This window comes from Bos mutus, chromosome 15 (genome assembly GCF_027580195.1).
Source record: "Bos mutus isolate GX-2022 chromosome 15, NWIPB_WYAK_1.1, whole genome shotgun sequence".
In the NCBI taxonomy this organism is placed as follows: domain Eukaryota; kingdom Metazoa; phylum Chordata; class Mammalia; order Artiodactyla; family Bovidae; genus Bos; species Bos mutus.
The window spans coordinates 62,138,217-62,163,960 of record NC_091631.1 but is presented as its reverse complement, the minus strand read 5'-3'; the positions used below and the strand labels follow the sequence as shown (position 1 = coordinate 62,163,960).

At 40.5% G+C, this 25,744-nt stretch overlaps 1 protein-coding gene and 1 non-coding gene across 2 annotated transcripts in view; both read left to right on the top strand.

Annotated features, from left to right (window-relative positions):
* The first annotated feature begins 7,852 nt into the window (after window positions 1–7,852).
* Window positions 7,853–7,960, top strand: LOC138991047 (U6 spliceosomal RNA). Its single transcript, XR_011467095.1, has one exon. It is a non-coding gene; the product is annotated as a U6 spliceosomal RNA (small nuclear RNA).
* A 3,400-nt stretch (window positions 7,961–11,360) lies between these two features.
* Window positions 11,361–25,744, top strand: part of ACAT1 (acetyl-CoA acetyltransferase 1) — a 29,220-nt gene continuing 14,836 nt past the window's right edge. The window contains exon 1 of the mRNA XM_070384274.1: window positions 11,361–11,473. Within this exon, the coding sequence (XP_070240375.1) occupies window positions 11,417–11,473 (57 nt within the window). The 5' untranslated portion in view covers window positions 11,361–11,416. The remainder of the gene's footprint in view (window positions 11,474–25,744) is intronic.

Here is a 25,744-nt window from a genome sequence, read left to right as displayed (position 1 = left end):
TAAGTTTTAAATGGGAAGACTTTATTTTCTAATTCCTTATTCTTAGACAATAAAATCAAATATGGCTTTTGCATGTCACTAAACTTCTATTTTTAACCAATGGACAGTCTGAAACAGGTGCCTTAAACTGTTGAGGAGTTACAGACTTGGTGAGCATCTGATTAAAGAAAAAGACATAAAGATACAAACAATTCTGTGTAAATTTTAAGTATTCCAGATTAAAACATCTTTGATAGATCCACAGTGGGTAAAGAGAGTTAAGTAGCAGCCTGCTGTCCCAATTGGTAACATCCTAATGTCACAAGTGCTAATCCCAACTTGGGTCTACATTAGTTTTTGACTGTTTTTATCTAAAGAATGACTCTACACATGGACATCATCAGATGGTTACTACTGAAATCAGATTGATTATATTCTTTTCAGCTGAAGATGGAGAAGCTCTTTACAGTCAGCAAAAACAAGACTGGGAGCTGACTGTGGCTCAGATTGTGAACTCTTTATTGCAAAATTCAGGCTTAAATTGCAAAGGGAAAACCACTAGGCCATTCAGGTATAACCTAAATCAAATTCAAATCCTTTATGATTATACAGTGGAGGTGACCAATAGATTCAAGGGATTAGATCTGGTAGACAGAGTGCCTGAACAACTATGGACTAATTGTCATGGATCTGGTACCACCTCTATGAACTGGAGACAGGTTCATAATACTGTACAGGAGGTGGTGACCAAAACCATCCCCAAGAAAAATAAAGAAGGCAAAGTTGTCTGGGGTTGTCTGAGGAGGCCTTACAAACAGCTGAGGAAAGAGAAGTGAAAGGCAAAAGAAAAAGGGAAAGATGGACCCAAATGAATGCAGAGTTAAGAGAACAGCAAGAAGAGAGAAAGCCTTAAGTGAACAATACAAAGAAATAGAGGAAAACAATAGAATGGAAATGAATAGAGATCTCTTCAAGAAAATTGGAGATACCAAGGGAACATTTCATGCAAAGATGGGCACAATAAAGGAGAGAAATGGCAAGGACCTAAGAGAAACAGATTAAGAAGAGGTGGCAAGAATACACAGCACTGTGCAAAAACAGTCTTAATGGCCCATGTAACAACAGTGGTGTGGTAATTGACCTAAAGCCAGACATCCTGGACCTTGGGAAGCATTACTATGAATGAAGCCAATGGAGGTGACAGAATTTCAGCTAAACTATTTAAAATCCTAAAAGATGATGCTGCACTCAATATGCCAACAAATTTGGAAAACTCTGCTGTGGCCAGAGAACTGGAAAAGATTAGTTTTCATTCCATTCCATTCCCTAAGAAAGAAAATGCCAAAGAATGTTCAAATTACTGTACAATTGCACTCATTTCACATGCTAGCAAGATTATTCTCAAAATCCTTCAAGCTAGGCTTCAGCAGTATGTGAACAAAGAACTTTCAGATGTACAAGCTAGATTCAGAAAAGGCAGAGGAACCAGAGATCAAATTGCCAACATCCACTGAATCATAGATAAAGCAAGGGAATTCAAAAAAATATCCACTTCATTGACTACACTAAAGCCTTTGACTGTGTGGATCACAACAAACTGGAAGATTCTTCAAGAGTTGGGAATACCAGACCACCTTACCTGTCCCTTGAGAAACCTGTATGCATGTCAAGAAGCAACAGTTAGAACCTGACATGGTTGTAACTAATAATGGACAGGTTCAAAACTGGGAAAGGAGTACGTCAAGACTGTATATTTTCACCCTGCTTATTTAACTTACATGAAGAGTACATCATGCAAAATGTGGGGCTGATTGACTCACAAGCTGGAATCAAGATTGCCTAGAGAAATAACAACCTCCAATATGCAGATGATACCACTTTAACGGCAGAAAGCAAAGAGACACTAAAGAGCCTCCTGATGGAGTTGAAAGAAAAGAGTGTAAAAGCTGGCTTCAAACTCAACATTCAGACAACTAAGATCATAGCATCCAGTCCCATCACTTCATGGCAAGTAGATGGGGGAAAAATGGAAACTGTAGCAGACATTTTCTTGGGCTCCAAAACTCTGGACGGTGACTGCAACCATGAAATTAAAGGGTGCTTGCTCCTTGGAAGAAAAGCTATGACAAACCTAGATAGGGTATGTTGGCAAAGGTCCATATTGTCGAGGCTATGGTTTTTCCAGTAGTCACATACAGATGTGAGAGTTGGACCATAAAGAAGGCTGAATGCTGAAGAATTGATGCTTTTGAACTGTGGTGCTGGGGAAGATTCTTGAGAGTCCCTTGGACAACAAGGAAATCAGACCAGTCAATCCTTAAGGAAATCAACCCTGAATATTCATTGGAAGGACTGACGCTGAAGTTCCAATACTTTGGCCACCTTATGCAAAGTGCCGACTCCTTGGAAAAGACTCTGATGCTGAGAAAGATTGAGAGCAAGAGAAGAAGGGAGGAGGAGAGGTTGGATGGCATCACGGACTGAATGGACATGAATTTGAGCAAACTCTGGGAGATAGTGAAGGACAGGGAAGTCTGGCATACTGCAGTTCACGGGGTTGCAAAGAGTCAGACATGACTTAAAGATTAAACAACAACAATCTAAAAGAATGACAGGAAACTTCCCTGGGTGTACTGAGGTTTGCTATTTTCACTTAATGATAAATGAGTTTTGTGTGTGTGTGTGTGGTTGCTGAAACAGACTGATACTACTTACAAGTTTCTTCAACAGTGTTTGATGTTTGAAGGGTAGCAGTGGAAAGTAGGAAGGCAGAGAATAAAGAGCCAACTTTCAATGAGCCAGATTTGAAAATTAACACTCCTGGTTAAGAGACTGTAATTCTCGTAACTCTAAGAAAAGGTGGGGCATGGGACTATTTTTACAAGGCCTTTTCCTATGGCTGCTAAGTGTAATTATCCTTCCCCCTACTCTACCTTGGCTCAGTGGTAAAGAATCCGCCTGCAATGCAGGAGACACAGGTTTGATCCCTGCATTGGGAAGATCACCTGGAGAAGGAAATGGCATCCCGCTCCAATATTCTTATGAATATTGGGAGAATCCCATAGACAGAGGAGCTCAGCGGGCTGCAGTCCTTGGAGTCACTAAGAGTCAGACACGACTCAGTGACTGAGCGCGCACACACACTCTACCTTACCTCCTCCGTTCTCAGCAGATGACTTTACTTTGAGAAAATAAGCAAAGAAAATAAGACTTTGAAACATGCACTTTCATAACCTGCTTCTCTGCCTCTAAACTTTACCTCTGGTAATGCACATCTTCATCGGCCTACCTATCTCAGAGGAAGGGCTGCCTCACTTCCTACTCAAGACCAACTGTTTTTATGCTTTCACTGAAGTGCTTCTGTGTTTTGCTCCAGGATACTTAACATTTCGTATATCTTCCAAACATCCTTCTATTGATTATTTCCTCCTTAGCCTACAACAGGGGTTCTCAAAGTTTTAGTCCACAGACCAACAGCGTTATCATCACTTAAGAACTTGTTGGAAAAGCGAAGTTCTTGAGTTCCACCCCAGACCAACCATTCAGTGTATGGGGGGCCAGGGAGCAATCTGAATTTTAATAAGCCTTCCAGGTGAGGCTGATGCACTAAAGTTTGTGAATCACTGGCTTACAAACATATTCAAGTATCCACCATTCTTAAAAAAAATTTCTCCCACCACCTTGGTCATGTTATGACCTTGTTTTACTCCCTTTATATTCTGCTAAACATCTTTAAAGAAGAGTACAGTCTGTCTCTATTTCTTCTACTTATTACTCATTGGCTTATGTCCCACTGGTCCTCTTGCCAAGGTCATCAGTGACCTCCTATTGCTTAATCAGAAGTTCATTTTCAATCTTCCTTTTACTTGATCTCCTTACAGCATTTGAACCTTGAACACTCCTGGTTGTTAATTTGTTTCATCTCTTGACTTCAAAGATGCCATTCTCTCCTGGTCCCACATTTATCTCACTTAGCTTTCTCATTCTCTGGCTCTTCCTCTACCTGCACACCCCAGAATTTCATTTCCATTTCAACTCACTGAGCTACATGCTCTTCCTGTGTGATTTTATCTACCTCTGTGGCTTCAACCTCTGAATGTTGATGTGCCAGACTGTCTCAAATCGCTCCCAACTGATCAACATGTATTTCCAGCTATTTCTTAAACATCTCATCTTTTGTCACAGACTTGCTCCACTTAATAACTGTCTCCATCTCCCAGGTTAGCAACCATCATGCAACTGATTATTGCTTCCCTCCCTGTACCATATTATTGATTCTACTTGGGTAGTATCTCTAGAACCTGACCTTTGTTTGTGTTCACTTCTACTGTATTCACTGAATGAATAGGAACATTTCATAGTATGCGTATACCAGGCGAAGTAAGTCGGGACTAGCTGTTGGGTTGCTTCTTGGCCTATGTTTGGAAGTAGAATAAATGTTCAGAGTGGTAAGTAGTGGTCAGTAAGATTGTTTGCTTTAAATCCATGGCATTTCTGGACCACTGGCCTATGTCAAATTTTTCTCTGGAGTTCATATCTCAATGGCTGAGGCCTAAGACACCAGCGGATATGAATTGAGTTATTCCTTTTAGCCTATGGCTGAGGAGCCACCCCAATCTAAAACATAAAAGATTTTCATAATTTAAAAAATTTCCCACATTTTTAGTGCAGTTCCTTGTTCAATGGGGACCCACTGCTTGTAAAATTGAAAGGCTTGGGAGCCACTGTTGAGCAGACCAAACCATCCTCAAAGGTGGAGGAACATGGAACAAGCTCAAAAGTCATTCTTGAGACAAGTAGGATTTCTGTCTTTAAATCACTAAGAATTTCCTAAAATATCTTATTTTGTATCTTTTTGTTCTAAATTCCAAGATAAATTATATAAAAGTTACTTCTAGGAACTCGCTACTATTCTGCATCTTCCTATTGTAATCATTTTCTTAACTCAAATACATGTCAAATGACAAAAATAAACTTAATAACAAGTTTGATATCCTTTATTCAAGAGAAAACATGCAGTTGCCATGGATTAGGGGAGTAGAGTGCCTCACAAGCAGTGGACCACTCTTGCTGAGGGATTTGGGGCAAGAGCAAGTTTTACAGAGCTTTAGAAGTGGCAACATGGAAACCACATGATTGGCTTGGTGGTCAGAGATTTCCTTATAAGGCTATTAGGTCAATCAGGGAATAAGGAAAGAGTATTTGGCTTGAGTTTGTCTGAGGTTGCGTATCTGTTCTTACTTAGAAAAAAGTTATTAAAAATTCTTGCAATTGGGAATTTTCTGGCTTGATATACTCTATTTCTGGGCAAGTGGAGCATTTATAGGGACATGAATATTATATTATTTAAGTTTCAGTTTGCTGATTTGGCACCCAAGGCAGGAGTAGCTTCATACTGGGCTTAGAAAATTGTTTCAACGATGGAGTACAAACATTCCCAAAGGTCTGATGAAGCTTTTGACTCTGTCCTTCCCAGGATTTCACAAAATGTGGGTTATGGGTTATATAAATAAAAAAGATAAGGATTGGTTTTCTATGGCAGCCATAACTAAGTACCACAAACAGAGTGACTTAAAACAACAGAAATGTGTTTTTTCGGAGTTCTGGAGTCTGGAAGTCTGAAATCCAGGTGTTGGCAGAGTTGGCTCTTTCTGTAGGTTCTAAGGGAGAATCTATATTCCTTGCTTCTCTCCCAGCTTCTGGTGGTGGTTGGAACTCCTTGGTGTTTCATTTTTTGGAGGTGAATCACTCCAACCTGCCGCCTCCACATGGCTCTCTCATTCGTGTGTGCCCTCTCTTTTCATAAGGACATCAGTCATTGTATTTAGGACTATGACCTCATCTTTATTACATCTGCAGAAACCATATTTCTGAGTCAAGTCATTCACAGGCAGGATTTGTGGGGGACACTAGCCAACCTAGTACAATGAGTTATTCCAACAGACTAAGTATAATAGAAGTTACTTGTTTGGCTGTGCTGGGTCTTCCTTCAGCATGAAGACTCACTTGTTGTGGTGCCTGGGGGCTCTAGAGCACGTGGGCTCAGTAGAGGTGATGCCTGGGCTTAATTGCTGTATGTGGGATCTTAGTTCCCTAACTAGGGATCTGCACTGGGAGCACAAAGTCTTAGCCACTGGGCAACTAGGAAAGTCCCAGAAGTTACTTGTTATAGAAGAATTTAATTAGAAGTGAATAGCAAACATCCTTGCATTTTGAATCTAACACTCACATTTTTCTAAACTCTTAAATTTTTGTTATTTTCCTCTTTGTTCCCTGCTATGGAACTATTGTTCTAATGTTTCTAAAACTAAATTATACTTCTATAAGAGCACCCTGGGTCTTATGACTATAGTTACGGATGTTTGCAAAGAGGAAGAGGCCAAAACATTTATTTTATCAATATTGATAGTATACTTTCCAAGACATAAGTCTCCACCTAACTTTTTGGCTAGGTTAACAACTGTAGTTAACTTAGAATCTAAGATGAGGTACATTTCAAAAGATGTTGCTCTTTATTAGTGACTCTGTGTCTGAACACTGTTATCTACTGTGACAGGAATAACTCAAAAGTTATAAATTCATATATGAAAAAAAAAGCTTTAATTCTCTTTAAACTGAACTTCATTGCTTTCTTTTTTAATTATCAAAAGCTTTATTTGTTGTAAAGCAATTATCCTTCAATAAAAATAAATTTTTTTAAAAAAGCTTTATTTGTGCAGTTAAGGGGTAATGCCCAATAAAAACAAGCCAGGGCCTTGACTCAAAACTGCAGAATGGAATGGATTCACATTGTGCAAGCTGTAGATCAGTCTGTGATTCAGAGGTTCTTACTGTGCCAAAGGCAGCATTGGCGTGAATGGTAACCTGTCCAAAGGTTATGGATCAAGACACAAAGAAAACCAAAGCCCCAGTCTTGAAAATTCTTGTCACTTGCCTTTCCATATTTTATTTTGGCTTCTTTGTTGTTATTTAGTTGCCAAGTCGTGCCCAACTCTTTGTGATCCCATGGACTATAGAGGAGCCCACCAGGCTTCTCTGTCCATGGGATTTCCCAGGCAAGAATACTGGACTGGGTTGCCATTTCCTTCTCCATTGACTTAATTGTTTTTGTTTAAGCACTTCATTTCTATCTCATGGAAGAAATGTTAATCTAGTCATTTTCACTTAAACTCAGTCAAATTCAGTCATCTTTTAATACATCCTAGGTTAAAGGTTGCTTGGAAGATTGTTTGCTTCACCTCTTCTATCCTGGGTGTTATACCATCCCGGTCTGTCTCATATCCAGCATGGTAATGGCTCCAGACTTGTAGGGCCCAGTTTCCTGTAGTGGAGCCTCTTGAGGGTCACCAGCTCCAGTTCAGCTAACTTCTGTACTCTTCACAGCTATAACAGAAAAATCATCCATTTAGCTCTTTGAGGGGCTTTTGGTGTCCTGAGGACTTTCTGTAAGGCTACCTTAGGTTCCTCATATCCAAACACCCTAAGCAACCACCTCAATCTTCCATTTAACCTTGAGTGCTCACGTGGGCTACTTTTTCAGATAAGCTGGTTTGAATCAGGGAACAGATCTTCTCTCCCTCATAATCCTGAATGTATCCTGTGTGTGTGTGTGTGTGTGTGGGTGTAGAGGGGATGGTTCTGTCACATTCCCCTGTGGCCGGACTTTAGGAGGAGACAAGGATCATGGCCTTTTCTTGGGGATATTCATCAGTGGCTGATCCTCCCTCTGGCTTCCTCTCCAGCTCTAGCCTTTTTCTCCTGAATTCTACTTAACTAGTATTGGGTAGGGGTAGGAAAAATGGATTTTCAAATATTTCTTGTCTTCTACCTGAACTGTGACTTCAGAATTTTGGAATAAAAAATTTAGCATCCTGTGCTCGCTTCAGCAGCACATATACTAAAATTGGAACGATACAGAGAAGATTAGCATGGTCCCTGCGCAAGAATGACAACGCAAATTCGTGAAGCGTTCCATAAAAAAAAAAAATTAGCGTCCTGTTGTCTGTTTTCTTTGGATCTGTATCCCCTCAAGGCGGTTATTGCTTCACATCCAAGGTGTGAATGAGGAATTATCACAGGTGTGTAAAGAAGTGGAGGTGGAGAGTGCAGCATGGCTTAGCTCACAGAGTAATCTGGTTCTCTGACACCTTTCTTTTTATAATTCTTGCTCCATCTACTCTGATAAGTCCTTTTCCTCCACCTAAAAGTAGGTGTTCCCCAAGTTTTTTCTCTGTAGACTCTTTGGATAATTTCATCTACCTAGTACCTTCAGTAATTACCTTTCTGCCCTAAGTCCCAATTTTATGCTTTAATCCTGAATTGGTTCCCAGTTAATTTTTTTTGATTAATGTAAATAAAGATCAGAATTAGATTTTATTTACTTAGGTTCTAAGTGTAAAGCACTCAAGTGCTTACACTTGCGTTGCAGTGATTTTCCCTATTTTCTTAAAAAAAATTTGACTTTTCAAAATCCTAGACTCTTAAATGAAATTGTTAACTACATTTTGGCCTTCTGCTCATATTTATGTTGAATATGCTCATATTTTGAAGTTTGAAGGAGTTATCTGCTGTAGTTCAGGAGCATATTTGCTATCCTTCTCTCCCAACTGCCCCTAAGTCTCTTTGAACTGCTCTAGAAGTCATCCTGTCCAACATAAAGGCAATATTTCCTGATAGTGCTTTTGATAACAGAATTGCCAAGTCAAAGTTGACCCCCTGTGCTTCTAAGGGAATTCTCCTAAGGCACAGCTAATTTAGAGATTTAGACCCTAGTCCTGGCAACCAAACAGTCTGGGTTCAGATTGTAGCTCTATCACTAATTACTTGCTCTGTGACCTTGGACAATTTATATAACTTATCTGTTTCTTTATAGAAATGTGAGCAATAAAACTCCCTAATTCATGGAATTTTTGTGAGGATTAAGTTAATTAGTGAAAGAAATGCCCCATACTTAGAAATATGTAAGGAGCTATTAATATAACCAGTCATCTTTTGCTTTTTCCATGTCTAGTTATCAGCCTTGGCCTTTGTTTATTAGGCCAGACTAGCTGTTAAATTTTCTGAGTTCTTTAAAAATTCAACTTTTTCAGATAAAGATAGGATATATCTTGTACATTTCACACACACACACAAACACAATTAAAGAACTGGTACACATTGTAATGATTTCCTTTCCACAGCTATTATAGCAGTAGGTATGAAAATGTTTGTGCCTGGCCTAGAGTAGGGTCAGCAAGAGAGGAGATTTGAGTGTGACATTCAAAGGAAGGAAGCAGGATTTGATAGCCTATTGGTACACAGAGGCATCACACCTCACTCTAAGGGACCAACCTTGGGTGACTAGGGAAGTTAGGAGTGCTGTATTTATCTATTACTATGTAAAAATGATCCCAAAATGTACTGGGTTAAAACAATAGCCATTTATTTTCTATCTTTGTTTCTGTGGATCATTAATTCAGACAGGGCAAAGGGAGGGATGGCTGGTCTCTGCTCCATGATGTCTAGGGTCTCAGCTGGGAAGGTTGGAGTCTGAGGACTGGAATCATTAGACAAACTTCTTTATCCATATTTCTGTCTAGACCTAGCCTGGGAGGACAGAACACAGACCCCCACCTCTACTTGAAGGAGTGAGCATAAGTCATATTGAAAGAACTTGTAGGGTGAACTAATTGTATGATTAGGCCACCCAAGATGGCTGTTCTCTTGCTGGCTGTACATCCCCTTCATAATCAGACCCTGCTTCAGCTACATCCTACTCACCTGACTTATCTTGCCTCTTAATCATAGAGCCTGATCAGTAAATGCCTACATAGTTGCCCCCACCCCAGCTACTGACTGTTGTAATCTTTAAATCAGAACAATTCACAAAGATGGTTTATCAAAGGGGCAGTGAGGATTGTGCTCTTCTGCTGGTTTTCCTGGTAACCAATGAGCCATCCTGATACCAATTTTCTCTGTAACAATTCCCTCTTCTGACAGGGAAGACTCTTGCCACGGCCAACCTGCCATCTGTCACCCATAAGAGTGTGTCTCTGTAGAACCCTCTTGCTTCTGGTAAGATTCCCTATCCAATAAACCATTGATGTCTCTCTTGCTAACTCTGTGTTCTTTCCATCTTGAGGATGAGCAATTAAAAGGCTTTCAGCCCTGCCGGGTGCAGGTCAACCCTAACTTTAAGTGTGGTCAACTTTGAAAAATACAATCTCCCACTTGTTACAAAACCTAATTAAGGGTGGGTATTTTACTTTAGGAAAAACGTGGGTTTGCCTTGGGGTAAGTGAAGTCCTCGTGACAACCTTATCTTCTGTGTAAAATAAATATAGACAATTCCTTGGTCCGCCCGTGGTTAGGACTCTGTACTTTCCCTACTAAAGGTCTGGCTTCAATCCCTGGTTGGTGAACAAAGATCCCACAAGAGGCACAGACCACGCCCCCAACCCCCCCCCCCGCCCCCGGAAAAAACCCCAGACAACAACGACAACAAAAGAAATATAAAAAAATAAAGAAAAATAATGTTACAAAGTAACTAAGTTTTGCTTTCTCCAGCTGAAGATCCAAAATTAAGCAATGGGTTCCCCAAATGTTAGTTAACAGTATTATCATTCTCTGGAAATAGTGTAAGAAAGCAATTCCACGTAATGATTCCAGTCCAGACCCCACCTCTACAACTTTCCACGCATGCACAAAAAAAATTAACTTCTTTGTACCTGAGCTATCTCATTAAAAAGTAGATGCTGCTGCTGCTAAGCCGCTTCAGTCGTGTCCGACTCTGTGCGACCCCACAGACCGTAGCCCACCAGGCTCCCCCATCCCTGGGATTCTCCAAGCAGGAACACTCGAGTGCGTTGCCATTTCCTTCTCCAGTGCATGAAAGTGAAAAGTGAAAGTGAATTTGCTCAGTCGTGTCCGACTCTTAGAGACCCAATGAACTGCAGCCCACCAGGCTCCTCCGTCCAAGGAATTTTCCAGGCAAGAGTACTGGAGTGGGGTGCCATTGCCTTCTCCGAAAGAGTAGATAATAACATGTAATTTATGGAATTTTGATGAAGGTTAATATAATCTTGTTAATTGTTCAAAGTCATTAATGTTTTCTATTCCTCTTCGTCCTCCTACTTAAGAAGCACTTGAAAAATTATCATAAGTGAAAAGCTAGACTGGATTGCTTAAAAATATTTTCATAAATTTCCTTTGTGCTTTGCGTGTGTAAATGAGAAAAACAGGCTCAGTTTACACAGACACCACAGGCCTCAGAACTAGTGGCTTCTGCACTGGCGCTGCGCCAGGCTCCGCCCGACCCCTCGGCTGCCGGCCAATGGCCGCCGGCCGTCGCGGTCCGAGGCTGCTATTGGAAGAGGCGGCGCAGCGGGAGGAGCTGAGTCGGGGTCGCGCCGCGCCGCGCCGGCCAGCACTTCTATTTCGGAGAGAGAGGTCGGAGATCATGCCTGTGTTAGCGGCCCTTCTGCGGCGCGGCCCCCTGCTTCAGAGGCGGGTGCAGGTGAGAGGGGCTGGGACTCGCCTCGCGAGGCCTTGGCCGCGGGCGTGCGGCCGGAAGGAGCCCTCAATGAGGGCCTCGGGAAGACCCCCGCCCCCGCCCCCGCCCCGAACCCTGCGCTCGCGTCCAGAAGCGCAGGCTTCTACGCAGCGTTTCCATTCGCCGCGGCCCTGTCGGATTGTAGACATCGCTTTCTAGTCTCTAGCGGGCAGGTGTTTTGATGCGCAGAAAGTCCGGGGCTTGGTCTCGACCTTGCCTGACGGGTAGCGAAGTCCGCTAAAACTGCTTCCCAGCTTTTTTTCGAAACATATTTGTGAACGTTACTGTCAAGAGGTTTTAATTTCATGCCGTAGGTGATCATTTTGGGCTTACAGAGTGATAATAAATCGATTTGTCAACTCGGAGCAACTTCAGGCCTATTAGGGAAAATAAATGGCTCCTCGGTTTCTTGATGGCGTGCTGAGATTCATGGGGTCGCAAAGAGTCGGACACGACTGAGCGACTGAACTGAACTGAGCGCTTACGTACCAAGGGCGTCCAGAGCCTTGTTTCTGTTCTGGCTTCTTGTGCCAGAACAGAAACACAGGAGCGACAGCCTTGGAAGAATCTACAGTTTTCCATCCATCAGAGCAAGCTAGCTTGCACCACAGGTTTAGGGTCTGGCAAAAGCCGAGAAGTAGGTCTAGAATTTCAGGGTGTGGTTGTGAGGCGTGACTTTTCTAGTTTGGTTGGAGCAGCAAAGTTTGAAATCTAGTTCTATTGTTAAGAGTTTGAATTTGACTTAAGTCAGTGAGGACCGTTTATATTTTTGTTATTGTCATAGTTAGAGGTCTAGAACGATTTGAAGGGGGGGGGATCGCAAGAGGGAAAATCACAAGAGATTGTGAAAGAATAAATGTAGAATTTGTCAAATGCAGAGTGAGAATGGAGAACCAACGGAAAAGGAAAAGTCTAAAATTAATCCTGGGTGACTGAGATAATAGAAGTCAGCACATCCTGAGTTTCAAACTAGAGTTTACTAGGTGAATTAGGTGAAAACTAGGTACGTAAGTTAGTAAAAAACAAAACATAAACGAAATGCAGAACCTTCTTAATTTAGTTTAATTAACAGCTCAAAATCAAACACAAATGTTGCTGATGAGAAAAATGAAGATTATATAGTGTGTGATTTGTGGTGTTCATTTGTTACTTAAATTAAGTGGTCATTTACTGAGGCATGGAGATACAGTTTGTTTTAACAGGGTTTTCAGTATTCCGTGCCATTTTGTGGAATGAAACGTAATCTCTAACCTATTAACTGGCTTTTTCTCGTTTGCCTTCGAAAACACACAGGTCTCCCTTAATCGGCAACAAACTTTTATGGACTTAAACAGAGCTTTTTGCTTTCCAACTGGAATTGCTTTTTTCTTATGGTCAAAAGAGTAGTCCTCCTTGTCACCCTTCTTTACATCCATTTCCCTTTAAACCTCTGCAGTTTGATTTCTATGCTACTCAACTGAAGAATACCAGTGCTTTTCATTTCCTGTGTTTCTTCTTCTTGACCTTTATTTACACTGTATTTGACAGTGTTGATGGGGCCTCCCTGGTAACTCTGTGGGATTCTCTGGTAGTTCAGTCCGTAAAGAATCTGCCTGTAGTGCAGGAGACGTGGTGTTCAATCCCTGGGTCAGGAAGATCCCCTGGAGAAGGAAATGGCAACCCACTCCAGTATTCGTGACACTGTTGATTATTCCCTCCTTTAAACTCCTGTCTTGCTGTTTTGAACCAAGTTCATTTTCTTTCTTTTTTTTTTTAAACTTTGAGCTTTTTATTTTGTATTGAGGTATAGCCAGTTAACAATGTTGTGGTAGTTTCAGGTGAAGAGCGAAGGAACTCAGCATTGCATATAGGTGTATCCATTCTCCCCCAAAGCCCACTCCATCCAAGCTGGCACATTACATTGAGCAGAGTTCCATGTACTACACAATAGGTCTTTGTCGGTTATCCATTTTAAATATAGCAGTATGTACATGACCTTCCCAAAGTCCCTATCTTCTCCCTCCCACGCCCCGCAACTATAAATTCATTTTCTAAGTCTCTGAGTCTTTCTGTTTTGTAAGTAACTTCGTTTGTATAGTTTATTTTTAGATTCCATGTATAAGGGATGCCATATGAGATTTCTCCTCCTCTGTCTGACTGACTTTTAGGTCTATCCATGTTGCTGCAAATGGCATTATTTCATTCTTTTTAATGGCTGAGTAATACTCCATTGTATATCTTTATCCATTTTATCATTTTATCGTATCCACGTCTTCTTTATCCATTCCTTTGTTGACAGACATTTAGGTTTCTTCCATGTCTTGGCTATTGTAAACAGTGCTTCAGTGAACACTGGGATATGTGTATCCTTTTGGATCATTAATTCCAGCAGTGCAATTGGAGGGGCATATGGTAGTTCTGTCTTTAGTTGTTTAAGGAGCCTCCATACTGTTCTCCATAGTGGCTGTACCAATTTACATTCCCACCAACAGTGGAAGGAGGGGTGCCTTCTCTCCATACCTTTCCAACATTTGTTGTTTGTGGATTTTTTGACGATAGCCATTTTGACTGGTGTGAAGTGATATCTCATTGTAGTATTGGTTTGCATTTCGCTAATACCTAGCAACATTAAACATCTTTTCATGTGCCTATTGGCCATCTTTTTGTCCTCTTTGGAGAAATGTTTATTCAGGTTGTCTCCCATTTTTTGAGTGGGTTGTTTTTTTGATGCTATTTTTAAGCATCCTAGGCTGTTTGTAAATTTTGGAGACTAATCCCTTAAAGGTCACATCACTTGCACATGTTTTCGCCCAGTCTGTGGGTTGTATTTTCATTTTGTTTATTGTTTCCTTTGCTGTGCAAAAGCTCTTGAGTTTAAGTAGGTCCTATTTGTTTATTTTTGCTTTTTTCCCCCATTATTATGGGAGACGGATCAAAAAAGATGTTGCTGTGAGTTATGTCAGACAGTGTTCTGCTTATGTTTTCCTCTAGGGGTTTTATAGTGTCCAGTCTCACATTTAGGTCTTTAATCCATTTTGAGCTTATTTTTGTGTATGAAGTTAAGGAATGATCTAATTTCATTTTTTTATATGTGACTGTCCAGTTTTCCCAGCACCCTTTGTTGAAGAGATTCTTTCCAACGTTGTGTAGAATCATCTTTGTCATAGATAAATTGACCATGGGCTTATTTCTGGGTTTTCTATCCTGTTCCATTGATCTATATTTCTATTTTATGCCAGTGCCATACTGTTTTGATGACTGTAGCTTTGTAGTATAGTCTGAAGTTAGGAGTCTGAGTCCTCCAGCTCCCTTTTTCTTTTTCAACATTGCTTTGACTATTTGGAGTCTTTATGTCTCCATACAAATTTTGAGATTTTTTTTTCTAGTTCTGTGAAAAATGTCATTGGTAATTTGTTAGGGATTTCATTGAATCTGTAGATTGCCTTGGGCATTAGTCATTTTGACAGTATTGATTTTTCCAACCCACTACAAGGGTATATATTTCCATCTGTGTATATCTTCTTTAATTTCTTTCATCAGCATCATATAGTTTTCAGAGTACAGGTCTTTTGTCTCCTTAAGTAGCTTTATTCCTAGGTATTTTATTCTTTTTGATGCAATGGTAAATGGAATTGCTTCTTGAGTTTCTCTTTCTGATCTTTTGTTATTAGTGTATAGAGATGCAACAGTTTTCTGTGTATTAATTTTGTAACCTGCAATTACCAAATTCATTGATGAGTTCTAGTAGTTTTCTGATGGCATCTTTAGGATCTTCTATGTATAGTATTCTGTCATCTGCGAGCAGTGACAGGTTAACTTCTTTTCCAGTTTGGATTCCCTTTACCTGTTTTTCTTCTCTGATTGCTTTAGCTAGGATGTCCAAAATTATGTTGAATAAAAGTGGTCCTTTGCCGGGGACCAGCACCGGCTGATCCAGGGTATTCGAAGGAGAGACGGCGTAGGCGAAGATCAGGAAACAATTGCTTAATTAAATGTTAATTAAGGATATAAAGACTAATAGAATGAGGATAGCTCAGTGAAGAAATTCAGTGGAGAAAAGAGGCTGAGTAATTCAGCCAGAAGGTAAGAGAAAGAACGACATGGGGAGACCAAGTTTCGGTGAACAAGGCCCGCACTTTATTTTCCAAAGTAGTTTTTATACCTTAAGTTATGCATAGAGGATAATGGGGGAAGGGGTAGAGTCAGGCAGCAAGCCAGGCTTTCTTCCTGCAAACTTATCATATGCAAAAGCTTAGGTGATTTGCATCATCTTCTGGCCCGGAGGCCTGTTAACATTTTAAGACCTTCTCTTCAGAAAACTTATTTTTCTCTAAAGGTGATTGGTCAGGAGCCACCCTCCAAAAGCATTAGATAAAGTTGCATTCCTACAGAGCAAAGGTGTGGTGGGCTATAACAAGAAAAAGAATTAACTCAAGGGTCCCAGGTTACAAACATTAAAGCTACTATTTACACCAATTATATTAATCAATACACTGCCAGGGACACAGCAGGTAAGGGATATGGAAACTTAGCAGCAAACATTGGCCCAACAAGTGAAAATCCCTTCACCAATACAATTTCTAATCAATCTTTTAACTACTCAAAAGAATCTGTGTTTAGACAGTTTAGAACATCTCCTGCCTCTCACAGTTGGGAGGCTCTGAACAATCACATGTGGCCGGAAAAACCTATTCAGGCAGGCTAGAGGATTTCCAAAGGAGTTTGTAGGTTAAACACTGTCACACCCAGGAATTATTAACTGGAGCTGTAAGCTAACTCTTTTTTCAGAGAGGTAGTGGGAGTCAGAGGTGTAGGTGAAAGCACAAAGCAGAAAGTAGGCAGACTCTGGTTTGGGTGTAAATGCTCGAGAATTTCCAGGGGGACTCCTGAGGCTCGATCCCGCCTTTGCGTATGCCGAGCCTCCTTCCTCATGACCTTTGTCATGGGCGGAGTTCCTCACGCTGGCTACCGGCAGTGATAGAATTCCAGTTGAGCTATTCCAGATCCTGAAAGATGATGCTGTGGAAAGTGCTGCACTCAATATGCAATATGCACTCAATATGCAATATGCACTCAATATGCAATATGCACTCAATATGCAATATGCTGGCTCCCGGCAGTCCTTTTCATGTTTGTCTTGTTCTTGGTCTTAGAGGGAATGTGTTTACCTTTTCACCACTGAGTTTGATGCTAGCTGTAGATTTGTCATATCTGGCCTGTTGAGGTATATAGCCTCTATGTCCACTTTCTGGAGAGTTTTTATCATAAATGGGTGATGAAATCAAAAACTTTTTCTGCATCTACTGAATGATCATATGGTTTTCATTCTTCAATTTGTTGATGTGGTGTATCACATTTATTGATTTGGGGATGTTGAAAAATCCTTACATCTCTCGGATGGATACCAGAGATCATGATCTCTGATCGCAGTGTATGATCTTTTTAATGTATTTTTGGATATGAATTGTTAGTATTTTGTTGAGGATTTTGGAATCTATGTTCATCAGTGATCCTGTCCTGTAGATTTCTTTTTTGTGGTATCTTTGTCTGGTTTTGGTTTTGGGGTGATGGTGGCCTCATAAAATGAGTTTGGAAGTGTTCCTTCCTCTGCAACTTTTTGGAACACTTTCAGAAGGGTAGGTGTTAACTCTTCTCTAAATATTTGATAAAAATTCAACTGTGAAGCTGTAGGGTCCTGAACTTTCATTTGTTGGGAGGTTTTTAATCATCGTTTCAATTTTAGTGCTTCTGATTGGCCTGTTTATATTTTCTGTTTCTTCCTGGTTCATCTGAGGGAGACTGTACCTTTCTAAGAATGTGTCCCTTTCTTCCAAGTGTCTGTTTTATTGGCATACAGTATTTATAGTGGTCTCTTATGACCCTTAGTATTTCTGTGGAGTCAGCTGTAGCTTCATTTTCATTTTTAATTACTCTGATTTGAGTCCTCTCCCCTTTTTTTTTTTTTTTGATGAGTCTGGCTAATGGTTTATAAATTTTCTTTACCTTTCCAAGAACCAGCTTTTAGTTTTATTGATCTCTGAGATTGTTTTCTTTGTCTCTATTTCATTTAATTCTGCTCTGATCTTTATGATTTCTTTCTTTCTACTAACTTTATGTTTGTTCTTCTTTCTCTAGCTGTTTTAAATATAAGGTTAGATTGTTTAGTTGAAATTTATCTTGTTTCTTGGGGTAAGATTTTATTGCTCTAAACTTCCCTCTTAGAACTGCTTTAGCTGTATCCCATAAGTTTTGGACCATTGTGCTTTCATTTTCATTTGTCTCTAGGTCTTTTTGTTTTTCTTCTTCTTTGATTTCCTCAGTGATCCAGTGGTTGTTTGGTAGCACACTGTTTAGCTGCCAAGTGTTTGTGTTTCTTCGAGTTTTTTTCCTTGTTTATTTTTAATCTCATAGTGTTGTGATCAGAAAGGATGCTTGATATGATTTCAGTTTTCTTAAATTTACTAAGGCTTGCCTTGTGGCCCAGCATGTGGTCAATCCTTGAGAATGTTCCTTGTGCACTTGAGAAGAATGAGTAGTCTGCTGCTTTTGCATGGAATGCTCTATAAATATCAATTAAGCCTAATTCATCTAAAGTGTCAATTAAGGCCTGAATTTCCTTATTGATTTTCTGTCTGGATCATCTGTCCATTGATGAAATTGGGGTATTAAAGTCCACCCCATTATCATGTTACTGTCAATTTGTGCCTTTATGTTTGTTTGTATTTGCCTTACATATTGAGGTGCCTATATATTTATAATTGTTATATCTTATTCTTAGATTGAACCCTTAATCATTATGTACTGTCCTTCTTTGTCTCTTATAACAGTCTTTGTTTGAAAGTCTGTTTTGTCGGATATGAATATTACTGCTCTGGCTTTCTTATGATTTCCATTTGCATGAAATACCTTCTCCCATCCCCTTACTTTCAGTCTGAAAGTGTCCACATGTTTGAGGTGGGTCTCTTGTAGACAGCATAGATATGGGTTTTATTTTTTTTTATCCACCCAGCCAGTCTATGTCTTTTGGTTGGTGCATTTAATCCATTTACACGTAAGATAATTATTGATGTGTATGATCCTACATACATAGGACTTCGCAGGTGGCTCAGTAAGTAAAGAATCTGCCTGCAATATGGAAGACCTGGGTTCGATCCATGGGTAGGGAAAATTGCCTGGAAGAGGGCATGGCAACACACTCCAGTATTTTTGCCTGGAGAATCCCCATGGACAGAGGAGCCTGGCGGGCTGCAGCCCATAGGGTCACAGAGTGTCAGATGTGACTGAGCAACTAAGCACACACAGCACATGATCCTGTTCAGTTCAGTCCTGTCTGACTCTTTGCAACCCCATGGACTGCGTACGCCAGGCTTCCCTGTCCATCACCAACTCCCAGAGCCTGCTCAAACTCATGTGCATCGAGTCCGTGATGCCATCCAACCATCTCATCCTCTGCTGTCCCCTTCTCCTCCTGCCGTCAGTCTTTCCTGGAATCAGGGTCTTTTCCAATGAGTCAGTTCTTCACGTTAGGTGTCCAGAGTATTGGAGCTTCAGTTTCAGCATCAGTCCTTCCAGTGAGTGTTCAGGACTGAATTCCTTTAGGATTGACAGGATTGATCTCCTTGCAGTCCAAGGGACTCTCAAGAATCTTCTCCAACACCACAGTTCAAGAGCATCAGTTCTTCAGCGCTCAGCTTTCTTTACAGTCCAACTCTCACATCCATATAAGGCTACTGGAAAAACCATAGCTTTGACTATATGGACCTTTGTTGGCAAAGTAATGTCTCTGCTTTTTAATATGCTGGCTAGGTTGGTCATAGCTTTTCTTCCAAGGAGCATGTGTCTTTAATTAATTTCATGGCTGCAGTCACCATCTGCAGTGATTTTGCAGCTCAAGAAAATAAAGTCTGTCACTGTTTCCATTGTTTCCCCATCTATTTGCCATGAAGTGATGGGACAGATGCCATGATCTTAGTTTTTTGAATGTTGAGTTTTAAGCCAACTTTTTCACTCTTCTCTTTCACTTTCATCAAGAGGCTCTTTAGTTCTTCTTTGCTTTCTGCCATTACAGTGTTCTCATTTGCATATCTGAGGTTATTGATATTTCTCCTGGCAACCTTGATTCCAGCTTGTGCTTCATCCAGCTCGGCATTTCACACAATGGACTCTGCATATACATTAAAAAAACAGGGTGACAATATACAACCTTGACATAAACCTTTCCCAATTTGGAACCAGTCCATTGTTCCATGTCAAGTTCTAATTTTTGCTTCTTGACCTGCATACAGATTTCTCAGGAGGCAAGTAAGGTGGTCTGGTATTCCCATCTCTTGAAGAATTTTCCACAATTTGATGTGATCCACAAAGTCAAAGGCTTTAACCTCGTCAATAAAGGAGATGTAGATGTGTTTCTGGAACTCCCTTGCTTTTTCTGTGATTCAGTGGATGTTGGCAATTTGATCTCTGGTTCTTCTGCCTTTTCTAAATCCAGCTTGAACATCTGGCATTTTTTGGATCATGTACTGTTGAAGTCTATCTTGGATAATTTTGAGCATGACTTTGCTATCATGTGAGATGAGTGCAGTTGTGCTGTAGTTTTAACATTCTTTGGCATTCCCCTTCTTTGGGACTGGAATGAAAAGTGACTTTCCAGTCCTGTTGCCACTGCTGAGTTTTCCAAATTTACTGGCACATTGAGTGCAGCACTTTAACAGCATCATCTTTTAGGATTTGAGATAGCTCAGGTGGAATTCCATGACTTCCACTAGCTTTGTTCGTAGTGATGCTTCCTAAGGCCCACTTGACTTTGCACTCTAGCTTGACTAGCTCTTGATGAGTGATCATACAATTGTGGTTATCTGGGTCATTAAGATCTTTCTTGTATAGTTCTTCTGTGTATTATTGCCACCTTTTTTTTTATTATCTTCTCCTTCTGTTAGGTCTGTATACCATTTCTATCTTCTAGGTGCCCATCTTTGCATAACATTTTTTCTTGGTGTCTCTAATTTTCTTGATGAGATCTCTGGTCTTTCCCATTCTATTGTTTCCCTCTGTTTCTTTGCATTGTTCACTTAGGAATGCTTACTTGTCTCCCCTTGCTATTCTTTGGAACTCTGCAATCAGGTGGATATATCTTTACTTTTCTCCATTTCCTTTCACTTCTCTTTTTTTCTCAGCTATTTGTAAAGCCTCCTCAGACAACTATTTTGCCTTTTTGCATTTCTTTTTTTGGGGTGGGTTTTGATCACTGCCTCTTCTACAGTGTCGGGAACCTTGTCCATAGTTCTTCAGGCACTCTGTCTATCAGATCTAATCCCTTGAATCTATTTGTCCCTTCCGCTGTATAATCATAAGGGATTTGATTTAGGTCAGACCTTAATGACCTAGTGGTTTTCCCTACTTTCTTCAATTTAAGTCTGAATTTTGCAATAAGGAATTCATGATCTAAGCCACAGTCAAGCTCCCAGTCTTGTTTTTGCTGACTATAGAGCTTCTCCATCTTTGACTACAAAGAATATAATCAATCTGAATTTGGTACTGGCCATCTGGTGATGTCCATGTATAGAGTCTGCTCTTGTGTTGTTGGAAGAGGGTGTTTGCTATGACCAGCACATTCTCTTGGCAACACTTTGTTAGCCTTTGCCCTACTTCATTTTGTACTCCAAGGCCAAATTTGCCTGTTACCTTAGATATCTTTTGACTTTGTACTTTTGTATCCAGTCCCCTATGATGAAAAGGACATCTTTTTTTGCTGTTGTTATTTCTAGAAAACCTTGTAGGTTTTCATGGAAGACCTTCAGCTTCTTCAGCATTAGTGGTTGGGGCATAGACCTGGATTACTGTGATATTGAATGGTTTGCCTTGGAAATAAACAGAGATGGTTCTGTCATATTTGAGATTGCACCCAAGTACTGCATTTATGACTCTTGTTGAGAGCTACTCCATTTCTTCTAATGGATTCTTGCCCACAGTAGTAGATATAATGGTCATCTAAGTTAAATTCTCCCATTCTGGTCCATTTTAGTTCACTGATTGCTAAAATGCTGATGTTCACTGTTGCCATCTCCTGTTTGACCACTTCCAATTTACACTGATTCATGGACCCAGCATTCCAGGTTCCTATGCAATATTGTTCTTATAGCATCACATTTTACTTTCACCATTAGACACATCCACAACTGGGTGTTGTTTCTGCTTTGGCTCAGCCTCTTCATTCTTTCTGGGGCTATTTCTCTGCTCTTTTCCAGTAGCATATTGGACACCTAGTGACCTGGGGAGTTCATCTTTCAGTGTCCTATCTTTTTGCCTTTTCATACTGTTCATGGGGTTCTCAAGGCAAGAATGCTGTGGTGGTTTGCCATTCCCTTTTGCAGTGGACCGTTATATCATATGTATGTATATGTAAACCATATATATCCATAATAGGGTGATACTGCTTGGGTTTGAAATCCCATGTCTGCACCTTGTTGGCTCTGTGAGTCTAGGCAGGTTACTTGACCTGCCAGTGCTTACATTTCTTTACCTGTAAAATAAAAATAATGATACCCACCCATTAGCTTGTTCTGTATATAAAACATGCTCCGTATCCATCTGTTTGTATCCACCCCACTTGTGACCTCCCTAGCGTTTGCCACGTGAGCTCTTGCCCAGTCTCCTTCCCCTTTTTACTCCCGCTCCTACAGTTATTCTGTACACTTCAGCCAGAGTGGTCTTTTTATAATAGTAAAGCCTTCAGTGGCTTCTTGTTATACAGACTAGAGTCCAGACTCCTTCTCAGGCCCTGTTTGGTCACTGCTTGCTTCTTTAGTCTCAGCCAGACTGTCTGTTCTCTTGAGTATGTGGCTCCCACTACACTAGTCCACTTTTTCTACTTATGCATGTGTCACGTTTGTTCCTAAGTCAAGGCCTTTGTCCTAGTTCTTCCTAATGCCTCAGATGCTCTTTCCCTAGACTTTTCCCAGGCCGATTCTCTTAATATTCATTTTCTCAGCTCCAGTGACACCTCCAGAGAGCCCTTTTCTGACCATCCTATGTAAAACAGGCCCTCATTCTGTAACTCATTATCCCATTTTGTTGACTTCAAAATGTACTTACCCTACCTGAAATGTTTTTCAGAGGTACTAGTAAGACCAGACTTTGTTTATTTGTTAAGTGTTTCTTGTCATCATTGGGATAAAAAAATAAAATTAGTCTCTTCTTGAAACTCACAGGCTGATAGGGAGACAGTCAGGCTAGTGAGGGAATTATATGTTCGGGAAAATAGAGCATGCTTATAGGTGTGCTGCAGAAGCTAAGATTGAAGTGCCTGCCTGCATTGTCAGGGGTGGTCTCTAGAGTGCTTGGAGCAGATGAGCTGTCCTTGAAAGATGATTGTGACATGCAAATAAAATTTAAGTGGCCATGTTCATTCATCATGTGTCTTGATCCTACTATAATTTTGCCATTCCTGGGATACTTAATGAGCTCTAGGCATTATGCCAAGTGACAAGGATATAACAGTGAGCCAGGAAGGTGGAAGAGAGGATTCTTGTATTATGTGCAGAGAAAATAAATATATACACCTTGTATTTACACAGTATGAGAAGTGCTTTAGAGGAAATAATCATGTTGAAATAGAAGCTGACTTAAAAGTAGTCAGGGAGAGGTATTGTGTGGTTGTGTTGTTTGAGCCGAATCTGAAGAACAAAAATGAACCAGGCAAGGCAAGCTGGAGAAGGATTGTTAAGTGGTGGAGACACACTGTAAAGAGCTTGAGGTGGAAATGGGTTCAGAACAAAGAGGAGGCTGGTGTGGCTGGCACAGAATAAGAGTGGTATGGATGGAAAGAAAGTCAGGAGCCAGATCATACCATCCAGGTCATTAGGAGCTCCAGTTCCAAGAGCCAGGAATTTGTAGAGTAAGGGATAAACTTTGGATATCATTCCAAGGGCAGTGGAAAGCCATCACAGGATTTTAACCAGGAGAATGATACAATCTGATTTATGTTTTGCATGCACGTGTGTGTGTGTGTGTGTATGTTGATTTTGCTTTTTGGTCCATACCATGCAGCTTATGGGATCTTAATTCCCTTGGGATCTCAATTCCCTGATCAAGGATTGAACCTGAGCCACAGCAGTGAAAGTGCCAAGTTCTAACCATTGGACCTCTAGGAAACTCCCTGATTTACGTTTTAAAAACTAGATGCACTGAAGAAGGGAAATCGGGGATGCAGGAAATGAAGTAGAGGCTGTAATAGTGGCAAGAAATGGTGGCTGTGTAGATGAAGTAAAGTGGAAGAATTTAGGTATATTTTAGACACAATATTGACAGTACCTGTGATAGAATATCTCTGACTATTAGGCTTAGATGGAGGGTGAGTCCTTAGATTTTTGGCTTAGCTCCTGGGCAGATTGTGATGTGATGTCCTCAGGTGGGAAATACTGGAAAGAAACTAGTGTTCTAGCGTGGCAATTGAGAGCCATGTGCTGGACAGTAAAATCAGGCTAATCAAGTTGGCACTTGGATATATGAGTCTGGAGGTCAATTGAGTGGTCAAGACTAGAGATAGAAATTTGGAAATCATCAGGACATAATTGCTGTTTAAAGCCGTGGGGCTAGATATGATTATGGAGACAGTTAAGTTTGAAAATGAAAAGGGGCCTGGAACAAAGCCCTGGGACATTCCAGCAGTTAAAGGTTGGAAAGGGAATGATAGGGAGGCTGAAGAAAATAACTAGAGAAATAAGAGGTGGACCACAAGATTGTGTTAAGATGGAAGCCAAGAAAAAGGGTTTGGGTAATGGTTTATACATATTACCTCATTTCATTCTCACAACTACTTGTGCAGAGTATTTTAGAAAACCAAGGTTAACACTAAAGAATACTCAGTTTCTCAGTCTGTCGAAGGATGGGATAAGGGGAGGGGAGGGAGACTCAAGGGAGGGAGCATCATTACAAACAAAGCTAATGGAAATGATAGAATTCCAGCTGAGCTATTTCAAATCCTAAAGGATGATGCTGTTAAAGTGCTGCACTCAATGTGGCAGCAAATTTGGAAAACTTAGCAGTGGCCACAGGACTGGAAAAGGTCAGTTTTCATTCCAGTCCCAAAGAAGGGGAATGCCAAAGAAAGTTAAAACTACAGCACAATTGCACTCATCTCACATGATAGCAAAGTCATGCTTAAAATTATCCAAGATAGACTTCAACAGTATGTGAACTGAAAAATTCCAGATGTTCAAGCTGGATTTAGAAAAGGAGAGGAACCAGAGATCAAATTGCCAACATCCATTGGATCATAGAAAAAGCAAGAGAATTCCAGAAACACATCTACTTCTGCTTTATTGATTATGCCAAAGCCTTTGATTGTGTAAATCACAACAAACTGCAGAAAATTCTTCAAGAGATGGAAATACCAGACCACCTTACCTGTCTCCTGAGAAATCTGTATGGAGGTCAAGAAGCAACAGTTATAACTGGACATGGAGCAATGGACTGGTTCCAAATTGGGAAAGGAGTATGTCAAGGCTGTATATTGTCACCCTGCTCTTTTAACTTATATGTAGAGTACATCATGTGAAATGCCAGGCTGGATGAAGCACAAGTTGGAATCAAGATTGCCGGGAGAAATATCAGTAACCTCAAATACGCAGATGGCACCACCCTTATGGCAGAAAGTGAAGAGGAACTGAAGAGCCTTTTGATGAAAGTGAAAGAGAAGAGTGAAAAAGCTAGCTTAAAACTCAACATTCAAAAAACTAAGATCATGGCATCCTGTCCCATCACTTCATGGCAAATAGATGGGGAAACAATGGAAACAGTCACAGACTTTATTTTTTGGGGCTCCAAAATCACTGCAGATGGTGACTGCAGCCATGAAACTAAAACACTTCTTGCTCCTTGGAAGAAAAGCTATGACAAATCTAGCCAGCATATTAAAAAGCAGAGACATTACTTTGCTGACAAAGATCTGTCTAGTCAAAGCTACAGTTTTTCCAGTAGTCATGTATGGATATGAGAGTTGGAGTATAAAGATGGCTGAACATTGAATAATTGATGCTTTTGAGCTGTGATGTTGGAGAAGACTCTTGAGAGTCCCTTGGACTGCAAGGAGATCCAACCAGCCCATCCTAAAGGAGATCAGTCCTGAATATTCATTGGAAAGACTGATCCTGAAGCTAAAACTTCATTACTTTGGCCACCTGAAGCGAAGAACTAACTCATTGGAAAAGACCCTGACGCTGGAAAAGATTGAAGGTAGGAGGAGAAGGGGACGACAGA